Source organism: Rhineura floridana, chromosome 5 (assembly GCF_030035675.1).
Source record: "Rhineura floridana isolate rRhiFlo1 chromosome 5, rRhiFlo1.hap2, whole genome shotgun sequence".
NCBI classification, from domain to species: Eukaryota; Metazoa; Chordata; class Lepidosauria; order Squamata; family Rhineuridae; genus Rhineura; species Rhineura floridana.
In genome coordinates, this window is record NC_084484.1 from 62,671,945 (window position 1) to 62,693,358 (window position 21,414).

At 41.6% G+C, this 21,414-nt stretch overlaps 1 protein-coding gene across 5 annotated transcripts in view; it reads left to right on the forward strand.

The window, feature by feature from the left end:
* Positions 1 to 21,414, forward strand: part of GABRG3 (gamma-aminobutyric acid type A receptor subunit gamma3) — a 555,379-nt gene that overhangs the window by 520,233 nt on the left and 13,732 nt on the right. For all 5 annotated transcript variants that reach the window (XM_061626947.1, XM_061626951.1, XM_061626949.1 and 2 more), the window contains one exon: positions 4,661 to 4,813. In XM_061626947.1, the coding sequence (XP_061482931.1) occupies positions 4,661 to 4,813 (153 nt within the window). The remainder of the gene's footprint in view (positions 1 to 4,660; positions 4,814 to 21,414) is intronic.

Genomic DNA, 21,414 nt, shown 5'->3' on the forward strand with positions numbered 1-21,414 from the left:
TTCCCTTTTACTCCTGCTCCATGCAGGTCTGTTAACTTACATAATGGGCTATGTAAAGGTCAAGTTAACAGAAAGGTTAGTATTAACACCAGAAATTAAATGACTGGCATAATTTGTGTTTCATAAGAAAAAGGATATTAAGGATACAGTGAACAAGGGGATACCAAGGGTCCCCCCTTCTCGTCTTGTTCCTGACTTTTAGATTTACTTTCCTGTTGGACAATCAAGAAGGAAGAATTAACTGGTTGCTCTATAAAAGACTAACTAAGACATTGGAAACTAATTGTGGGAAGCAATTGGATTTTTTTTTTTTACTGGTTGTTGGGTTGATTTTTTTCCTGCCCAGAAGCCCAGAAAAGGCCTCATGCTAAGCTGCACAAACTGGGAAAATCAGAAATAAGGCCTGAGTTACAGCCTATGTGGGTAGTCAACCAACTAGCAGTTGTGTGCACAGCAGCAGTGTTTCTATTCCTGTAGGGCTGTTTTCATCCTTTACCATCGAGTACTCAAGAACAAAATAGCAATTATGAAAGTGATTGAGCACTTCAAAAGAGTAAAGGGTAACTTACAGTAGATATTTTTTTCAGTTCAGTTTAGGTTATATCTTATTTCACCTTTTAGCAATAAGTACCCAGTCCTGCTCTACTCACTGTAACTGCAGAATAAACAAACTTTTTTTTTTTTGCTACAGACAAACAAACATGCTTCTTTATTGCTGGCTGGGTAGAGAAGACAAATGAAACAAACTGAAAAGCAGAGCAAAGGAAAGTCCAAGGGGTGGAATCTAACTCCATCCCATAATCCAAAGTTCAAACATTTAATTCTTCAAGAATCATATTACTATACAAGCTGTTGGGGGCTCTTCTAGATGAGGTTTTTTGTGCACTTGCCCTCCCTTATTCACTGAATATTTCAGAGTTCCTATTCTTAAATTGCTCCTGTTCTTAAAACAAACTGTGATTTTTTTAAAATGGAGGCTGCCATTGTGTGTCATGTCACAAATTAAAAATACAATTAAAAAAAATCATGGGGGCACAACTCTAGGGGGATGCACCCATTTGCCTGGCTATTAGTTTTTAGACTTTATTATTAGACTTGAATTCAACAGTGGCATAATAATAAGAGGAAGCATCAGAAAGGGTTTTTCAAATTTATCTGAAAAGGTATGAGAGCCTGCGACTGTGGAACTTCCAGCTGGAAACAGTTCCAAAAAACAGGGGCCACTGCTCCTTGTTGAGGACAAGCTATCATCCATAATTGATGGTACTTTGAAAAGGGCTTCATTGGCAGATCTTAACGCTCAGAAGGTCTCATATAGAAACATAGGAAGCTGCCTTGTACTAAATCAGATTATTGGTCAATCTAACTCAGTATTGCCAGTGCTGACTGTCAGCAACTCTCCAGGTTTTCAGACAGAGGGCATCCTCAGCCTAACCTGGAGATGCTGGGGACTGAACCTTCTGCATGCAAACCAGATGTTCTATCACTGAGCAATGGCCAGATACTCTCAGGACCAAAATCATTTAGGGTTTAAAAGATCAAGACCACCACCTTGAACCCATTGTGGAAATGAACTGACAGCCACTGAAGACATTTCAAAGTAGATGTCAGCAGATGAATAGGCAAAATCGTGATCCAGCTCAGGCTTTTGGACCATCTTCAAGGGGAACCCTATATAAAGTGAAGTGTAGTCCAGCTTTCTGCAGTATATTTAATATAAAAAACCTGTTGCTAGATCCTGGTGTTCCAGCGCCTGTGAGGCAGGAGCAGGACCGCTTCCAGACGGAGCCTCTCTACACAATCCACATAGATGATCTGTAGGGATATCATGGCTGATGGTGTCACAAGCTGCCAAGAGATCAAAGAGAATTACCAGAGACATTCTTCTCCTGAAACAAATCACCTACCAGAGGGACAAAGGCTGTTTCTGTTCCAAAAATGGGTCTAACACCTGAGTAATGTGGATCTAGATAATCTGCTTCATCCACAAATGCCTGGAGTGACTGTTTGCTTGAGTATCCTTCCCCCAAAACACCACATTCAAGACTAATCTATAGTTAGTGAGATCCAAAGATGGTTTCTCAGTCAGGGGTCTTATAACCACTTATTTTAATCTGGAAGAAACAGATATCTCCTTTTGTGACTGTTCTGCTGGCTTACTAACCAAGCCCAAATGGGAAGTTGTGTTACCAGATAAGATGGGCAAGGATCAAGCAAACAGACTATAGCACAAATTTCACCATAGAGAATAGCTACACTGTGGATGGCATTGAAAAGAAGCAATCATGGCAAATAAGTGGGATTTTTTTCACCACCAGAACTGCCACAGTATAGGTCCTCAAATGGGCAATAACTTGTGCTCAGTCAGATTCATCGCAGGCATTTCACCACCTGTGCTTTACATACCATCCCAGCCGCTTCCTCCGTCTCGGAAAACCAAAGAAGTAGACAGACATTTAAACAAATGTGTCACACTTGAGACACTAGAACCCTAGTCATTCACTCTGCCCTCCCCTGTAATTACCATCACAAAATGGGGAGAGTGGGGATGAGCCTATTGGCCTTTACCATTCCTACACTCACCCACATGTGTTCAGGGCTGGATGTCTGCAGTGGGGAGCTTTGAGTAGACTTTCTGCATGATTTAGAATCCTGGAAGATCAGAGTTCTCTATCACAAAAGGAGTCTATTTGAGTAGGTCAGACTCCTTGCTGCAAACATTCATCCATACTGGCTCTCATTAAAAGTCTAGTTCCAACTAATTACTAATTGTTTGCATGTGGGGGCAGGGGAATAAGATGGGAATAAGGCTTATGCCCCACCACATTTCCTTTCTCCCACTGTTGTCAAATCCATGCTGTTAATTAAAATAGCTAGTTGAAATTCTTCTAGGACCTATCTACTCTTTTCCCAGTTATATTATTCACTTTCCTTGTTTGCCAAACACTTGCCTCTTCCTGATCTCATGTACATCTCATCCACATCCTGCTACAAAATCCTTCTGTCATGTAATTACATTCTCTCTGAATAAGGTAGTCTTATTAAGAGTTTGCTTAATTTTATTTATATGTTTCTTCAAAGCTGTGAACAAGAACCCAGAATAAAAGGCACACTTTATCAGTCCAGCAATTTCCTGTGTTGTTTCTTTCATGTTATATATCTCTATATAAACCTGAGATCAATAGCATGTTAAACAGGAAGAGACATGGTGAGAAGCAAGGGACAACAATACATTATTCAAACAACAAAATTGCCCCCTTTCAAGTTATTATTGAATCTCCTTTTTCATTTTTTGTATTTGATATATTTGGCATGTAAACTAGTTATTTCACACTTCTTTTGCATTTTATCTAAAAAGTTGCTTTGCCACATAATCAGAGAATATAAATTATGTGTGACCATACTGCATATTGGATAAAACTTACTTTCCTTAACAATATTTTGTTCATACACTTTTACTAGTGGCTCTGTACCTGCTCACCTTGCATACCAACCTTGACCCCAGCAAACCCACCCACTAATTCACACTAAAATGCTGAAGAATTTTCATGAGGATTTTTTTAAAATGCAGATTGCTGCAAAAACGTGGAGAACTGAATTTAAGATTGGACAAAGGAAAAACTAAGAGAACCCAAATTGACAGATCCTTCCACCCCAATTGCCATTCAAATATTTCAAATGTTAGTTTCTGATTTACATACTTTGTCTGTAAATTCAGGAGGAGTTAGTATTTTTTGTAATAAAAAATATTGAGTGCAGGCCCTGGAGGTCTGCAACTTGGAAAGTTACCAAATTCAAAATTCTGGTTTCGATGTACAAAGCCCTATACAGCTTGAGATCAGGATACCTGAAATATTGTCTTACCCCTTATATACCCTTATATACTGCACTCTGAAGGTGAGGGACTCCTGCAGATACCATCTTATCAGGTGGTCCATTACGCACAACATATGAAACGGACCTTTAGTATAGTGGCACCTACCCTTTGGAATTCCCTTCCCTTAAATATTCGACAGGCACCATCTCTGTTAACTTTTTGGAGCCTGCTGAAGACCTTCCTCTTTCAACAAGCTTTTTAAGTAGAGGCCTTATCCCAGTCTGCATTTGTGCTGGAATTGCTTTTTAAGATGTTTTTAAGACTGTTTAAAAAATGCTTTTAAGATGTTTTGTTTTGATGTGTTTTTAAAGATGTTTTGTTTTAATATGTTTTAAAGTATTTTGTTTTTAAGATGTTTTAGAGTGCTTTTAGTGTTTTCGTTTGCCACCCTGGGCTCTTTCTGGGAAAAGGGCTGGATATAAATTTAATAATAAATAAAACAAATAAAAGTTTGGCTCTCCATCCCCATTTGACATCCTGACATTCCTGATATAAAGGTATTATATACGCTGAGAGCTGTGATGCTCATGATTGTTAACACTATAAGTGATTCTGGAAATGTTCTTTATCATGAGCAGGGGCAGTGCAAATGCCCCCCAAACAAGGAGCTTGCCCCATTTAGTATATTTTGCCCACCTATAAATATATTTTGCCCCTTCTGTTCCCCTCCCCGAATTTTCTTTTCTGGTGCCATTGCTGTTCATGAGACCAGACTCCCACTGAATTGTACATGGGCTGATACAAGGCAGTTATCGAATGATATGATTTTTTTTATTGTTGCAGGCGATTATATAGTCATGACAATATACTTCGAATTAAGTCGAAGAATGGGATACTTCACTATTCAAACCTACATTCCCTGTATATTAACAGTTGTCTTATCCTGGGTATCATTTTGGATTAAAAAAGATGCCACACCAGCAAGAACAGCCCTAGGTAAGTTCTCAGAATGTGGTGTTGTTGTTGTTGTTATGATATGTTTGAATCCCTCTAGATTATTTTTAAATAGAGAAAATTTAATTACTAATGAACAATTGTTAACGGTAAATATATATTTTGTATATTCAGCTTGCATTCTGCAAATCTAGGCAATCTGTTCCTGGGTGCCACATCTGTCTTCCATATCCAGGATGGTTAAGTATGTGAAGGATGGTTATGTACTGTATGTCAGGACAACCCTCTGTTCTGGCTGCATCCATATTCTCACTTACAATTCCCCCATCTTCTAGTCTTCTGAGAGTTTTCTCACCCCCTGCTTAAGCTTCCATACAGAAATAGTAATAAAACAATATCTTTGTTTTATTAGGAGGATCAACCCCCAAACACAAAGTGGTATGCAATCTTTCAAGCAAATCAAAACTCTTCTTCAGGCTGTATATTAAGCAAGCAAGCAAAGAGATGACATAAAAAGGAGGGAGGGAGAAAAAGCTTGCTAGGTAAGATGGCAGGCTAGTTGGCAGTTTGTAAGAATTTCAGAATTACAGAAGTGGCTCCGATTGGTGTGCCTGCACTGTGCCAATCTGCCCATCACTTAACCCCTTCCCCTCTCCCTCTCCCTCCCCTCCCACTAAGCAGCAGAGACCCTGATGCCAGGAAGCCAATGCTGTAGCTCCTACCTATCCGGTGAGCTGCTTCTGTAATATTAAGTTAGGCAAGTGGGAACTGCAACACAATGTTGCAGTGTGAAGTGCTCCTGTTCAGGGTTCCAGCGAGCCAGCGAGCCATTTTCCAGGACATTTCATTCCATTTCATCTCCCCCAGTTTTTCCTTCCTTCCTCCCAACAGTCAGATAACATTCTGAGCCCAAAAGCATGTTCAGTCATTGTGCTGTTTTTGCTTTCCCCCATAGGGATTTTTCCCATAAAGTTTTTTTGTACTTCTGCAAACTTTGCTTGCTGATAACTTTTTCTTATGTATGGAATCTAGTGCCATTTTGGCTACATAAGGATCTGATTGTGCTTGGATTTCCTTGAAGTGGCATACATACCTTCCAGTATGACATTGCCAACAGGACACAATAGAATATATGTCCTGAGTTTTGACCAATAGTTGTGTATGTATGTGTGTGTGTGTGTCCGTCCATTTACTGGAATTCAGGGTTTCCTGGATCATATGTATTCCAGATTTCATCTTCTTCCCTGCTGCTGAAGTACCCTAACAACGCTGAGAAGGTTTGTGCCCTCTCTTTGAGATGGGAGCTTGGAGGGTCTTACCAAGAATTTTCCCCTGGGCTTATGCAGAGAGGAAGTTAGCTGTCACTGGACCCCTATATATGATTTCTCATCCAAGGTACAGGACCCCTTAGAGAGAGATGGCACAGTAGGGTACCATATATAGACATGTTTGTGATACCCCCCTCTTCAAATAGAGTCATTCCAATCATCTGTACACGCTGCTCTTCAGACTAATTATGGTACTGAGCAGTTTGCTACTTAGTACATGTATATGTGAATAGACTGGAATAAAATATTTGGAGTCACTTGGACACAGGTATGCAGGAGATATTAATCCTTTCACATTTTAGTGCGAACCTACTGCATTTGCACTTCTTAAATCTATATGCTAACTGATATGCAGCTACCATTCAAAATTCACAATTTTCCAACAACAAAAAATGCATAAAATACATATTAGTGAAACTATATACAAAATGCATTATATTAGGGGAAATTGCTTGCAAAAAAGCATATATTTCAAGAAAATGCACATAACATGTGTAGGGATTTTCATGCAATTTTTTTTTTTAAAAAATACAAATGCATTCAGAAATTGGGCAAACTGAACTTCAGATTGTAAAAATGAGAAACTCCCAGAAATTGAAACTGACAGATTCATGCATCTCTACTTGTACATCCCTTTCTTGTCAACCTCTTACCTGAATCTCTCTGAAGTCTCAATTGCAAACTTGCCTCACTTGAAACCAAAGACTCTGTGAGATGATGGAGCCTGATCAAATGGGTTTGTTCCATATAATCATAGAGTTAAAGGGACCCTTGTGTGCCATCTAGTGGAAATCCACCCCAAAGATGACTGTACTGCCTCTGTACCATCCCTACCTTGATGGGCACCGATACTGTTTTCTTGCGGGCACTTTCAACACTCTCATGACAGTCACAGACTGCAGCTGAGCAACACTTCACATCAGCCCTGGGCTTAACATCCAATTGCTAATTAAGCGGGGATATGGATTGTATATGCTCATATAGTGTAGCAACTGTCTTTTAACATTTGTCAGTACCTGGCTAGAACCATTCCATCATAACCAGAGATGTAATTTTTATATGTCAGTCTGGGCAACATAATGTTCAGTGACAGCTGGAATAAGTGGCAAAAATATATTTTAAGTATAGGCCTCCCCCTAGTTAGAACTGATTTCCAGCAACACAGAAAAATGCTAGCTCTTTCAGCTCAGACCATGCAGCTTTGTCCACTGGTTTGAACCAGCCCTATTCTTAATTAATGGCACAGAACATCTTATCATGGTACTGGTAATTCTGAGCTGTGGGGATATGCATTGATGGGTGGGCCAGACTTGAGAAGGGGCAAAGTAAACCAAGTGAACACATATTTAATTAATGGTGAAAGTGCTTTTTTTAAAAAAAAAAAATTCATAGTCAGGCAATAATCCAAAAACCTTTCTTATAGAAAAGACCACGAAAGGCCCAAACAAATTTTTGTATGTGGCTTTTGTAGATTTTACTGCTGCTTTCGACCTCATAGACAAGGACTTACTTTGGCGAAAATTATATCAGACTAATATCGATAAGAAATTGCTGCATCTTATCCATGCCCTTCATCAGGCGAACACACTACGAGTGCACTTGGGTCCTCAGGGGCTGCTTACCAGAGTGGTCAAGGCAGAAAAAGGGGTGAAACAGGGTTGCATTTTGGCACCCTTTTTATTTAATTTTTTTATAAACGATATCATTCCCTCAATGGCCTCCCCATCTTTCCCCCCCCTCAATCGGACGCTGCAAAATTCCCCTTCTGCTTTACGCCGACGACTTGGCTTTGCTCTCATTAAATAAGATTGGCCTAAAAAGGATGCTCACTCACTTGAACATCTATTGTAAGGAGCACCACTTGACTATTAATTACAGCAAAACCAAGATCGTGATTTTTGGTAACAAAAGAAAACCATCTAGCTGGTCAATTGCCGGTCATTCGCTGGAGCAGGTTTGTTCATTCAAGTACCTGGGCATTTGCCTTAGTGAAAACCTCTCGTGGAAACCTCACGCTAGGGCTACTAAACTTACCGCCACCAGAACACTAGTTCAACTTAAAAGGTTCTTTTATGGCAGGGGCGGACAATTGGTTCTCCAATTGCTTAAGGTTTTTGTTGCCAAGGCAGTGGCTTCCATACTCTATGGGACTGAACTCTGGGGAGCATCTGCTAAGCAAGAGTTAGAACCCATACAAAACAAGTTCATAAGACAGGTTTTAGGGCTTCCCTCGGGAACCCCTGCAGCTCATCTTAGAGCAGAACTTGGTCTACCTCCCCTTGCGGCTAGAATAGATTTAGCCTTTTTTAGATACTGGCGCAGAATAATTCGTATGCCTGACAACTCTCTCGCCAAACTCTGTTGGCTCGAGCAGTCTCCCAAGAGTGGATGGGTCCGTACTAGCCAGGAATTGTTGGCCCAATATAACATCTCATTGGGCGAGCTCTCGAACTTTAGCCCACAAGCCCTCAGGAGTCGGGTCTTCGACCACGCAACAGGCCAAGATCGGGTATCTATCGTACTAGCCACCTTTTCCATCTGGTACCCTCAAATTAAACTAAATCATGCTACATCAGGGTACTTGGACCTTCTTATACATCCCTCTCTTCGCAAAGCATTTTCCGAACTGAGATTCCAACGGATGCTCTCTGCCTATTTAGCAGGGAGGTATCAAGGTATTCCTACTGAAGAGCAGAAATGCATTGCAGGGTGTAACACTGTCAAAGATATTATCCACTACTTGTTACACTGCACACTATACGACGGTCCCAGACAGAAATTTCTGGCACAATTTATTAATTCCACCTCTGCCAAATGTCCCCAGGAGCTAGTGGTGGAGCTTTTAATTGATAATTGCAATCATGTGACTACTTTAGTCGCCAAGTGTGCCCTGGCAGCGAAGAAATTATGCGCTGCCCATTTTCAATATTTAAATGACAATTGTCATACCTAATTTGTTGGCCATTAACCCGGATTTTTAACATTTTTTATCACTTTGTGTACCTCATCTGTATTTGTATTTGCGATGGCCATTGGCTAAAAGCAATAAAATTGATTGATTGATTGAACTGGGATAATCCAAAAACCATTGATTGCCCAGATTTACTACTACTCAAGGCCATGGCCAATCGTTTCAGATAAAAACAGAACCTAACTTCTTTTTGTTTCTACACATGTGATCCAAACCAAAGGGTAGTGTTTTATTTCTAAAAGGTAAATAATAAATGGGGCTCAAGAGTCTTACTCTGCCTGAGCACAAAGATTTTCTCCCACTCAAACATGTTATGGTTTGTGTAGAGCTGAGCTAAAATTTCTGAAAAGGCATTTTTGTAAGAAAATGTCTTGAGAATTTTTTTTCTCACTCCCCCAATCCTGAACAAAAGGCAACTCTGAAGATTTTTCCCCACATTCTTTTTGTATTGACAAACATCTCTCCCTCCCCCCAATCCAATGTCCTGGAATGCTGTTAGGTCTGGGGCAGGACTGGTGAGCTCACCCCCAAGAAACTGTTGGAAAACTACTTTCATACACTGCTTATCACTCAACACCCAATGAACAAGGTTATTTGATTCATTTGCTCATCTGTGAGTCATCAAACAATGAGAAATCAAAGTGAACCGGCCCTAAGAGACTGGTCATCATGAGGAAGATCAAGCAGACTGGAACCAAATCCTGGTGTCCTTTTTTACTTCTCTGAATGGGTTGGCACTGTGACAAGGCCTGCCATTGTTGTACCATGGAGTTATTAGCAATGTAGAAGGAGGTCTCTGGGCTGATTCAGAGCTCCTTTTCATGAACAGCTATGGCATGGTAGTTACTGCTTGTGCCAGCTGTGAGCAACTCAAACCATAAGCAGACATGATTTTGATGGCATGCTAAACATTGCACACGTGTTTTAGTGTGTCCCTTCATGTGGTCAGATAGCATCTCAATACACACACAGAGTTCTGCATGCACAGGCAGCCATTACATGACCATTTCCACTCATGGTACCGGCAGTGAAACTGGCACTTTATACACCAGATTCCTCCCGGCTTACCAAATCTTTCAGCTCCTATACCAGGAACCAGCTCAGTTAGAGAAAAACTAGCAACCACTTTAAAAAAAAAAAAACTTCAAGGAGGGGACAACCCTTCTGGGTTGCCTATACTTTCTGATCACATTTAGGGATGCAGGAGGTCAAACCCCCATCAACTTTCACAGGTGGGAGTCATCAATCAGGGTGGGGAAACAGTAGTGATGGGAGATTAATATTTTAAAGTGAACTTAACTAATGTGCACTTCCTGACCAGTAAGTCAACCAAAACACAGCTATCCTTTGAAATGCAAACTTCTCCAAATTTTGTGATGCCATTCTCCAACCAAAACGTATGCACAAAAATGCATACATTGGTGAAAATAAGGCATGAAACTATATTATGTTAGGAGAAATTACTTGCAAAAATGTTTAGGCAAACAGGCATACAAATATGAAGGAAAAATGCACACAAAAATGCATACAATTTTTTGTGTGGACTTAAAAAAAATCACAGTTGATGTGGAAATGGGAAAAACTGAACTTAAGCATGAGAAACTGACTTGACAGATTTGGCCATCCACTTCAGAGGATGGGGCCAAAGCACTTCCTAGTGGCCAACTTTTTTTTCTTTTTCCAAAAGCGTTCCAGGGGGAGGCATTTTCAGTCAACACTGCCTACACACTTATCACAATCCCCCTTGGCCACCACTCCCATCGAGGCTCTACCAGCAATGAATGCTCAGTCACTAGCTATAGAAACACAGAAATGAAAGAACTTTTTTTTTTAAGGGGGAAGGATATCTTCCAGAGAACAGTGATCTGTCGTATCAACCATTTTTTCTGGCTTTTTAGAAAATCAAATTCATACATTGAGAGTCCTAGAGTTTCTGCCTGCCTGTGGCTTTATCCCAGATGTAAAACAGCCAGTCAAGGATAGCTAACTTGTAGTCCCTGAGTTATTTGCTGGACAACATCTCCCAACAATCCCAGCCACTGTGGCCAATGGTCAGGGATGATGGGAATAATAGTCCAGCCACTCCAAAAGTAAATTAAATGTATGAAATGGTGAAATCACGTGGGAAGGGCAGATTACAATGCTGCAACCATAAGGAGTAAAACAGGAGTGAAGAACCTGTGGGATCCCACATGTTGTTGAACTACAGTGTCTATTCAGCCCCAGCCAGCATGGCCACTGAGTAGGAATGATAGGAGTTGTAAGGGGAACAGCTGCAGCACAGGGGGAACTGCAGAAGACCCACCCTGGGAGTGAGCATCTGAGCATCTGAGTGCTTGCTTACACTCTCCTCTAGGTTGCTGTCTCTTGAGACTACTGAAGTCCCTGGTAAGTGTTGCAAGGACTGGGACCCCCTGCCTGACCCTGACTCCAGAGAGGGGCTGCAGGCAATCTTGCAGCCTTTTGCATCAGCTCCTGGCTGGGTCAGGGGGGATAAAAGCCCGGCTGCTCTTGGGGAGTCACTTAGGAAGTCCCGAGGGTGAGGGTGCTATCCCCTTCTATTTTTTAAAAAAGCAATCTGGAGGAGATTGGTAGTGGGGAAGGTTTATGGTGCCTGTGTAGTTCTTGAGCAGGGTGAGAGCCTGTGCAGTGAACTGAAAGATAGGAGAGAGTCACCAGATGTCTTCAGAGTGAGAATCTGTAACTGGCAGAAGGCTGGCCCTCCCAGGGTGTGAGATGGCAGGGGGGAGTAGATGTGCCCTGTCTGACTGTTCCCAACTTTCTCAGAGGCCTACTGGGATAATTTGTTCAAGCAGGTCTTGTAGGTGGGCTCTTGTTGGGTTTATATCAGCTATTTAGGAGGAGTCTTAGCAAGGAAGAACATTGGTGATGCCACCCCAATTTCAGTGATCATGGGTAGAGGGAGGTATAGCCATGGGGAGGTGGTGAACTACCATAGAAGATGAGGGTAAGGCTATCTATGCCTTGTTTCTTGCTCCCATTCCTCTCATGGACGGGTTCCTCATTGCTCATCTACTGTGCCCACTGGCCTGTGTGTGCTGTTGTTTAATGCCAGATCGGTACACAATAAGACCACACTCAGCCATGATTTGATCATGGATGAAGGTGCCGATTTGGTGTGCATTACCGAAACCTGGGTGGGTGAGCTGGGAGGAGTTGATCTAACCCAGCTTTGCCCACCTGGATACTCGGTACAACACCAGCACAGACTGCAAGAATGGGGGGGGGAGTTGCTGTGGTGCACAGAACTTCCATCTCGGTCACCAAGAATCCACTCTGTGTTGGAGCTGGCTGTGAGGGCCTGCACCTGGTGTTGAGCCAAGGAGACAGTAAACTAGGGTTGCTGCTGGTGTACCGTCCACCCTGCTGCCCGGTAGCTTCTCTGACTAAGCTGGTGGAGGCCATCTTGGCTGTGGTATTGGAGGAACCCAGAATGATAGTCCTGGGTGATTTCAATGCCCATGCTGAGGCTACCTCTAGTGTTCCAGCTCAGGACTGCACGGCCTCCATGATGATCATGGGGCTGTCTCAAGTTGTCATCAGCCCAGCGCATAGGGCAGGGCACACCCTTGACTTGATTTTTGCTTCAGATGGAGGAAGGGGTGGTCTGTAGATGGGGGGTGGCTGTCACCCCATTGTCATGGTCAGATCACTTCCTGGTGAAGTTTAGACTTATGGCTCTGATCCTCCCTGCAGAAGCAATGGACAGATTAAGATGGTCCACCCCCGGTGACTAATGGAATCTACTGGATTCCTGAATGCCCTGGGGGAGTTCCCAGTAGATAGAGCAGGTGACCCTGTTGAAGCCCTTATGCTGTGGAACAGTGAGGCGCATCAGGCTCTTGACACAGTTGCCCCCAAGCACCCTCTCTGGCATTTTGGAGCCTGGTTTGCACCTTGCTACACCAGTGAGCTAAGAGCAATGAAACAGGCTGGATGACAGCTAGAGAGCAAGTGGCGACAGACATGCTGTGAGGCTAATCAGGCATGAGTAAAACATCATAACTGTGCCTACTGTGCAGCGGTGAGGGTGGCAAAGAAGGCCCATTTCTTTGCCACCATCACATCCTCAAGTACCCATCCAGTGGAACTTTGCCAGATTGTCAGGTGTCTGTTGACATCAACTCCAAGAAATGGAGTTTTAGACCCTTTAGAGACTCACGGTGAATTGTTTGCAAGGCGCTTTGAGGGTAAAGTTGCTTGCCTCTGTAGCAATCTTGATGTCTCATCTACATCTACTGTAGTCCCCAGTGAGGTGTCCAGTGCCACATCTCCTGCAACTTATTGGGGATGTTTTCAGTTGATGCATCCTGATGACATGGACAAGATGCTTGTGACGATGCACCCAGTAATGTGTCCTCTTGACCCTTGCCCTTCTTGGCTTATTAAAGCTTGCCGAGGGGGTTTGACCGAGTGGATCCAGGGTGTGGTCAATGCATCGTTGCAGGAGGGATTGGTTCCAGCCAACCTGAAAGAGTTGGTGATTCGACTGCTCCAGAAGAAGCCCACCCTGGACCCACTGTTTTGCAACAACTACCGTCCAGTCACAAATACCCCCTTTTTAGGGAAGGTGATTGAGAGGGCTGTGGCGCAGCAATTGCAAGTACTTTTGGATGAAACAGATTATCTTGACCCATTCCAGTCTGGGTTCAGGCCTTGTTATGGGACTGAATCAGCCTTGGTTGCCCTGATAGATGACCTTTTTCAGGAGAAGAACAGGGACCCTATTATTCTTACTTGATCTCACAGCAGCTTTTGATACTATTGACCATGGTATCCTTCTGGGTTGACTTGGTGAGATGGGTACTGGAGGCACTGTTTTACAGTGGTTCCGATCCTATCTCCAGGGTCATTTTCAGAGAATAGCATTGGGTGATTGTCTTTCAGCCACCTGGCAGTTGTGCTGTGGAGTGCCGCAGGGTACCATCTTGTCCCCCATGCTGTTTAACATCTATATGAAGCTCTTGGGAGTGGTCATCAGGAGCTTTGGGGCAAGGTGTCAGCAGTACGCTGATGATACCCAGCTCTATTTCTCTGTAACATCTGATAGTGAATAATCTCCTTCAAACACCACAAACAAACTCTCATTTAATCTGCTCTCAAGCCCGCTGCCAAGAATTCGCCTCATTTTTTTTTTTTTCAATAATTTTTTATTCAAATTTTCATAAAACATACAAGACGAAATCATAAAACATTCAAAGACAAAAAACAAAATCAAAAATAGTTAAACAAAAAAAAAATAAATAAAAATAAAAATAAAAATAAAAAATAAAGAGTAAAATATTGACTTCCCATTTGTCAAAGATCAGATCAGTTATAAGTCTATAATATATAACAATCCTGTCTCTTAAGTCATATTATAAAATCACTTTCCTCCAATAGTTATCTTACTTAATCATCAAATCTCATAAACATTACTTTATTCTTTCCACAAAAAGTCAAAGAGAGGTTTCAATTCTTTAAGAAATATATCTATCAATTTTTTTTTCCAGATAAGCATATCGATTAATCCATCTCATTACTAATTATGATAATCTTATTGTCATAACCATAGTCAAAATAAACATTTCAATTAATCCATCACATCAGAATCTGTTAGGTTCAGTAATTTCAGTAGCCATTGTTCTATTATCCCTATTAGTTCCATTTTCCATCTTCCATCTTCAGTAGTCTTGTTAAGTCCAGTAATTTCAGTATCCAATCTTCCATTATCAGTATTCCATAATAATCTTGCTGTCAAAGCCATAGTCATATAGTAAGAGTCTGATGGGAATTACCTCTATCCCAAATATTTTCTTGCCATCCATTCTGAATAGGTTGCTGAAATACTGCTGTAAAATCATATCTCTGTTCTTTTTTTCAAAATACACTGGGTCATCTCTTGAAAGTTTTTCCATTGTCACATGGCTGCAGTTAATTCCATAGATTTTCTCTATATTGGGCTCCATCACGTCATTCCAGTCCAGAAGATTATCCATGCCATTGATAACTTTATCTCTAGAATCTTCATTAATTTCTTCAGAGATAACATTGAGTTCCAAACAATAGATTTTATTTCTAAAGTCCATAGACTCCAAATCTTTTTCCTGTTCCACGTTTGTTCCAATCTCCGGGGTCTCCTCTCTCACAGGGACCCCTGTTCCAGTCTCCAGGGTCTCCTCTCTCACAGGGACCCCTGTTCCAGTCTCCAGGGTCTCCTCTCTCACAAGGACCCCTATGTCTTTAATCTCCTGTGTCTCCAAACAATAGATTTTATTTCTAAAGTCCATAGACTCCAAATCTTTTTCCTGTTCCACGTTTGTTCCAATCTCCGGGGTCTCCTCTCTCACAGGGACCCCTTCCAGGGTCACCTCTCTCACAGGGACCCCTATATCTTTAATCTCCTGCGTCATTTTACTCAATTCAATTTTCAACTCCTTACAACCCTGTCGCAGGTTTTGTTTCGTTATCTCAATCTCATCCATTATTTTCTGAAACATAGTTATTTCCAGATTCTCAGCCACTTTCTTAATTGCCATTTTAAAAGAAAAATATAGGAAAACCACTTCTTATTTCAGCAACAATTGGGTTAATACTCCAAACTTGGTGACATCACAGTATAAACAGAGCAGACAGCCTTATCTCTCCATAGTTAAGTAAACAAAATGCAGTTCCCAGGATCGAAACAATTAATGGCAGTCGTCAGAAAACAGATTCGTCAAAATAAAATAGACCAAAAAGAGAGTAGTCTCAGACAATATAATATTCTTCAAAATAAAAATCTGGAATAGAAATCCCTCTTCTGTGTATATCTTTAGAATGCAAATCCAGGACAGCTTTTTGCAACAAAAACAGAGATAAGCTATTAATTAGTGCGTAGCAGAGAGAAGTTATGGCTCCCCAGTGAGATGTCAAAAACTGATCAATCTGGCAAATCTCTTTTAAACAGCAACAATTTAAGTCAAGTAAAAGAAAAATATAGAAAGAAGGGTGCTTGCCTGTTAGTGCGTTCTCTCTTAGAAGATAAGATGAACGTTCGCTTTATCAGATAGAGCTTGCTGTTGAAAATCCGTCCCACCTTCGTCGGCTGGACCTCGTCCCATAAATTAATGAGATCTGGTCGTCCCAACAAAAATAGGCTTTGAGGTTAATCTCTTCGTTTCTCCCTACCCGGGAGAAGTTTAATCAGTCAAAAAAAAAGAAAAAACTGACTGATATATCTGAATAAGCTTCTTTTGAGGCAGGAGCCCGTCTCAAAAGCAGGCACAGGCTAAGTCACCCTTCCCGGAAGTCCGAATTCGCCTCATTTTTTGAAGCTAAGGTGGATCAGATTCGTTTTAATATAGATCATACTGAAATGGCAGAGGAAAAGAACATCAGATCAGAAAATGACTACCCTGCGCTTTTTGCCACCTTTCAATTAATCCCTCCAGACGACATTCCTCGATTTCTAAATGGAATGAATCCAACAACCTGTTTACTTGATCCATGTCCTTCCTGGTTGATAAAAACATCAAATTTGAAATTAGCAAGCTGGATTAGTACAATCGTAAATTCTTCTCTGCAACAAGGCCACTTACCGGAATGCCTAAAAGAAGCAATGGTTACACCTTTACTAAAAAAACCCTCTCTCGACCCTAAAATATTAAATAATTATCGACTGGTATCTAATCTACCTTTTCTGAGTAAAATCATTGAGAGAGTGGTAGCCTCACAGCTTCAAAAGTTTATAGACACCTCCGACTGTTATGACCTCTTCCAATCTGGTTTCAGACCGAATCATGGGACTGAAACGTCTCTAGTCGCATTAGTCGACGATCTTCAACTAGAACATGACAAAGGCAATCTGTCCCTTCTAGTTTTATTGGATTTATCTGCCGCATTCGACACAATTGATCACAGCATTCTGTTAGACCGCCTCTTTAAAATGGGTCTCAGAGGTACAGTACTAAAATGGCTTCGCTCCTTTTTGGAAAAAAGGCTTCAGAGAGTTGCCCTCGGGGATCATTGCTCTAAACCCTGGCCATTAAAATATGGCGTTCCACAGGGCTCTGTTTTATCCCCGATGTTATTTAATATTTATGTAAGCCCTTTAGGAAAAATCATTCGAAAATTTGGGATTCATTATCACCAATATGCCGATGATACACAACTGTATTGTTCCTTTCCACCGAACACTGTAGAGACTGTCAACTGCCTTAATCAATGTCTCCTAGCAGTGCAAAGTTGGATGAATAAAAACAAATTGAAACTAAACCCAGAAAAAACAGAGGTCATTCTCATTGGCAAAAATCTCCTGCAAGGAACTGGACATCTGCCTTCACTTGACGGAGTTTTTCTCCCTTTAAAATCTCAAGTCCGTAGTTTAGGTATAATCTTGGACTCAGCCCTAACCTTTGAACCCCAGGTTGCAGCCGTGTCTAGAGCCACATTTGCAAAACTAAAACTGGTCCGTCAACTCCTCCCATTTTTAGGAACATCAGAATTAATGAAAGTAACTCAGGCCTTAGTAACCTCTCGACTGGACTATTGTAATTCTTTATATGTCGGCCTTTCTGCTAGAGCACTTCGACCGCTCAGGCAGGTACAAAGAGCGGCCGCGAGAATGATCACTAAAACTGGTCCTTGGGTTCATACTTCATCTCTTCTTTACCATCTTCACTGGCTCCCTATTAGCTCCAGACATCAGTTTAAGATTCTGGTACTAACGTTTAAGGCTCTTCACGGACTGGCGCCGGTATATTTGACAAACCGTCTCGTTGAATTCAAATCCTATCGCCCTATGAGATCGATTTCTGAAAGCACTCTTATTATTCCCTCAACTTTCATGATTCGCCAAATGAACACCAGGAGGAAGGCCTTCTCAGTCATAGCCCCTACTCTTTGGAATAATTTACCATCTGAGATACGACGTTCCTCGTCTCTCATTGAATTCCGTCGGCGGATTAAAACATACCTGTTTCAACTAGCTTTTAATGTTTGAATGTGAGATTGTTGTCGAACTTTTTAGTATTAATTTACTTATTTGTTTTTAGGTATTCTATTATGCTGTTTTTGTATTATCTCTGTTTTTTAATGTTCACCGCTCTGAATTCTGAGTTTCGGAACTAGAGCGGTATATAAATTTTTGAAATAAATAAATAAATAAATAAACATCTGAATTGGGAGAGATCCTGCAAGCCTGGACCAGTGCTTGGACTCTGTGGTGGGCTGGCTGAGGGCCAATAATCTGATTCTCAATCCTAGCAAGATAGAAAAACTGTGAGTTGGTGGTTTCCGAGTTTGGATAATTGCTCAGTTGCCTGCTTTGGATCAGGTCATACTCTCTCTGGAAGAGCAGATCTGTAGTCTGTGGGTGCTCCTGGATACATCGTTGTGGCTAGAGGCCCAGGTGACTTCCGTGGCTAGGAGTGCCTTTCACCAGTTTTGGATGGTAAGACAGCTGTGGGCATTTCTGGACAGGGATAGCCTGACCACTGTTGTCCATACGCTGGTAACCATGAGAATGGGGTATTGTAATGCGTTCTATGTGGAGCTATCCTTGAGGTTGGTCCGGAAGCTGCAGCTGGGGCAAAATGCAGCAGTGAGACTGCTCACTGGAGCAGGTTATCACCAACATGTCACTGCTACTGAAAGAATTGCACTGGCTATCTATTAGTTACTGGGCTAAGTTCAAGGTTCTAGTTTTGGTGTATAAAGCCCTATACAGCTTGGGACCAGGATACCTGAAAGACTGTCTTATCCCTTATATACCCAGTTGATCACTGTGCTCTGCAGGTGAGGGCCTCCTGCAGATAACATCTTTTCAGGAAGTCCATTACGCACAACACAAGAAACGGATCTTTAGTGTAGTTATGCCTACCCTTTGGAATTCCCTCCCCTTAATATTAGAAGGCACCATCTCTGTTATCTTTTTGGTGCCTACTGAAGACCTTCCTCTTTCAACAAGTTAAGTAGAGACCTTCTCCCCAGTCTGTATTTGTGTTGGAATTGCTTTTTAATATATTCTTAAACCTTCTTTTTAAAAAAATGTTTTTAAAGGTTTTTTAAAATTGTCTTTAAAGATGTTTTGTTTTAATATGTTTCTAATGGTTGTTGTGTTTTAATATATTTGAAGTCTGTTTTTATGATGTTTTAAAGTGATTTTAAGTGTTTTTGTTTGCCACCCTGGGCTCCTACTGGGAGAAAGGGTGGGATGTAAATCAAACAAATAAATAAATCCAGCAACATCCTGACGGACACTGGTTCTCTACCGCTGGAGCCATTGGTGTCAAAGTCTCTGATTTTTCAAGGTCTGCAAGAGCAATATTTATCTCCCTCCCCAACAAAACCACTTAAAGATACAATCCTATGCATGTCTCATTAGGTTCAATTGGGCTTACTCCCAGGTAAGTGTGTATAGGATCTCAGCTTTAGGAATCTATGCCCAAATGAAGCATGTTTCACAGATATAGGAGTGGGAAGAGTTGTGTAAAACTTTTCAGGGACAAATGTTAAACCTTTACTATTGCCACGCCGACTACTGACATATTGAATAGGGGCTTGAGCATCAGATGTTGCTAAATTCTGGCCCCCATTTAAGTCAGACATAGTTGTAAAAACAAGGAATGATTAGACACAGCTGTGAATATATTTTTCTCTATCAAAAGTGTGATGAAATGATGACAGAGCATGCTCTTGAATTATATTTTCACAATGCTTGACTTTTTATGGAAGAAGAAAGATCATGCAAATGTCAAGTGGCTTTAAACAGCTAGCAAAAACCGTCTGTCCCTGGCTTTCCAGAAGCAGCTTGCTTATCACTGCACATCTCAGTTACTAATCTGATTATAGGGAGGCAGGAGTTAGATGTTTAATCAGAACATGGTTATTATCTTTACAGTGTTTGAATGCCCCTCTGGCCAAGGGGAAATTAGAAGGTTAAAAAGCATTTGGCTGCAGAGGTATAAATCTGAATTTTAGAAAGTTTCAAAGTTGCCTGGGTGAGATGTATGCATGTGCCACTGAAATCCAGCAGATATATGGGGACAGGGTAAGTTCTTGGTTGTCAAGATCACATCCTCATACAAGAGATGCCTTAGCAATTAGGTCTTGTGCACCTTATTGATATGAGATATAGCTTCTTGTCCTCTGCACGCACACCTGAGTCAAGACATGAGACACCAAATCTGGATTGAAATAGGGCCACAACAATATTAATTGCAAAGATGGATCTGCAACATCTACCAGCCCTCTGCAACTTTCTCAGTGTGCATGTCCTATCTGCCAAGGTGGACATTGAGATAGAGCATCTCCCAGTGCCCACCTTAGTCAGGAAGCAACACTTTGGCTCCTCCAAACATCAATTAAACCAACAGATCCTTGTTCTTCCTTGGCCACTAGGGATGGGTGTATCTGTCCATTTTGGTTTTTCTCTGTTTCTCATTTTTTCCCCACTCTTAAGGTCAGTTTTTCACATTCCCACATCAGTTTGCCAGTGGTTGTTGCTATTTATAAAGTCCTTGTTAAAATTCATCAGCATTTTAGTGCAAATTTCTCCTCCTATACACATTTTTACAGGTAATACTGCCATTTATTTATTTATGTATTTGCAAAGCAATTTTTCCGAGAATACACATTTTTCTACACGTTACTTGGCTTACTTGGTGGAGAATTGCACAGCAAGATTCCAAGAAGTGTGCATTTTGAAGAACGGCTGTGATTCAATGCATGCATTGTTTCAGAAAGTGTAAATTGGGTAGGTTTGCTTTGAAACGTGAACTGAATCAAATGTCTCCCCCATCCCTATTGGCCACAGATCTTAAAGGACTGCTGAGGAGGCTCTGCCAACTTCATCGCCCTCCACTCAGACAGTGAGTCTTAGGAGAGGGGGCCCTGAGCGATGAGTGCCTTCTGTTCCATATCCCCTCAAGCTAGTAGGCTGTGAGAAGTCAGTTTAGGAAACTGCCTTACCATTGGTCCATCTACCTCTGTATTGTCTACACTGGCATCAGCTCTCCAGGATTTTAGGTGGGGTCTCTTCCAGCCTCATCAGGAAATGCAAGGCATTTAACCTGGGACTGTCTGCATGCAAAGCATGGTCACTGAGCCATGGTCCCATCCCCGAATTTAGTTAAGCCAGGCTTCACCCCTCTGGTGTTTCAAGGGACAGTAGTAGTCCATGATGGTGGAGTTGAGCCACACAGCTGCCCTTGTAACATCAACATAGCTCAGTTTATTTGGATGAGGATGAGATTGTGGTGATGGTGGTGAGATTAGTGCTGCATAGCTGCACCAGTGGGAGCACTGGATTTGCTCCACCAATGTGCGCAGACAGCCCCAACCTTGCCACTGCCCTGCCCCAG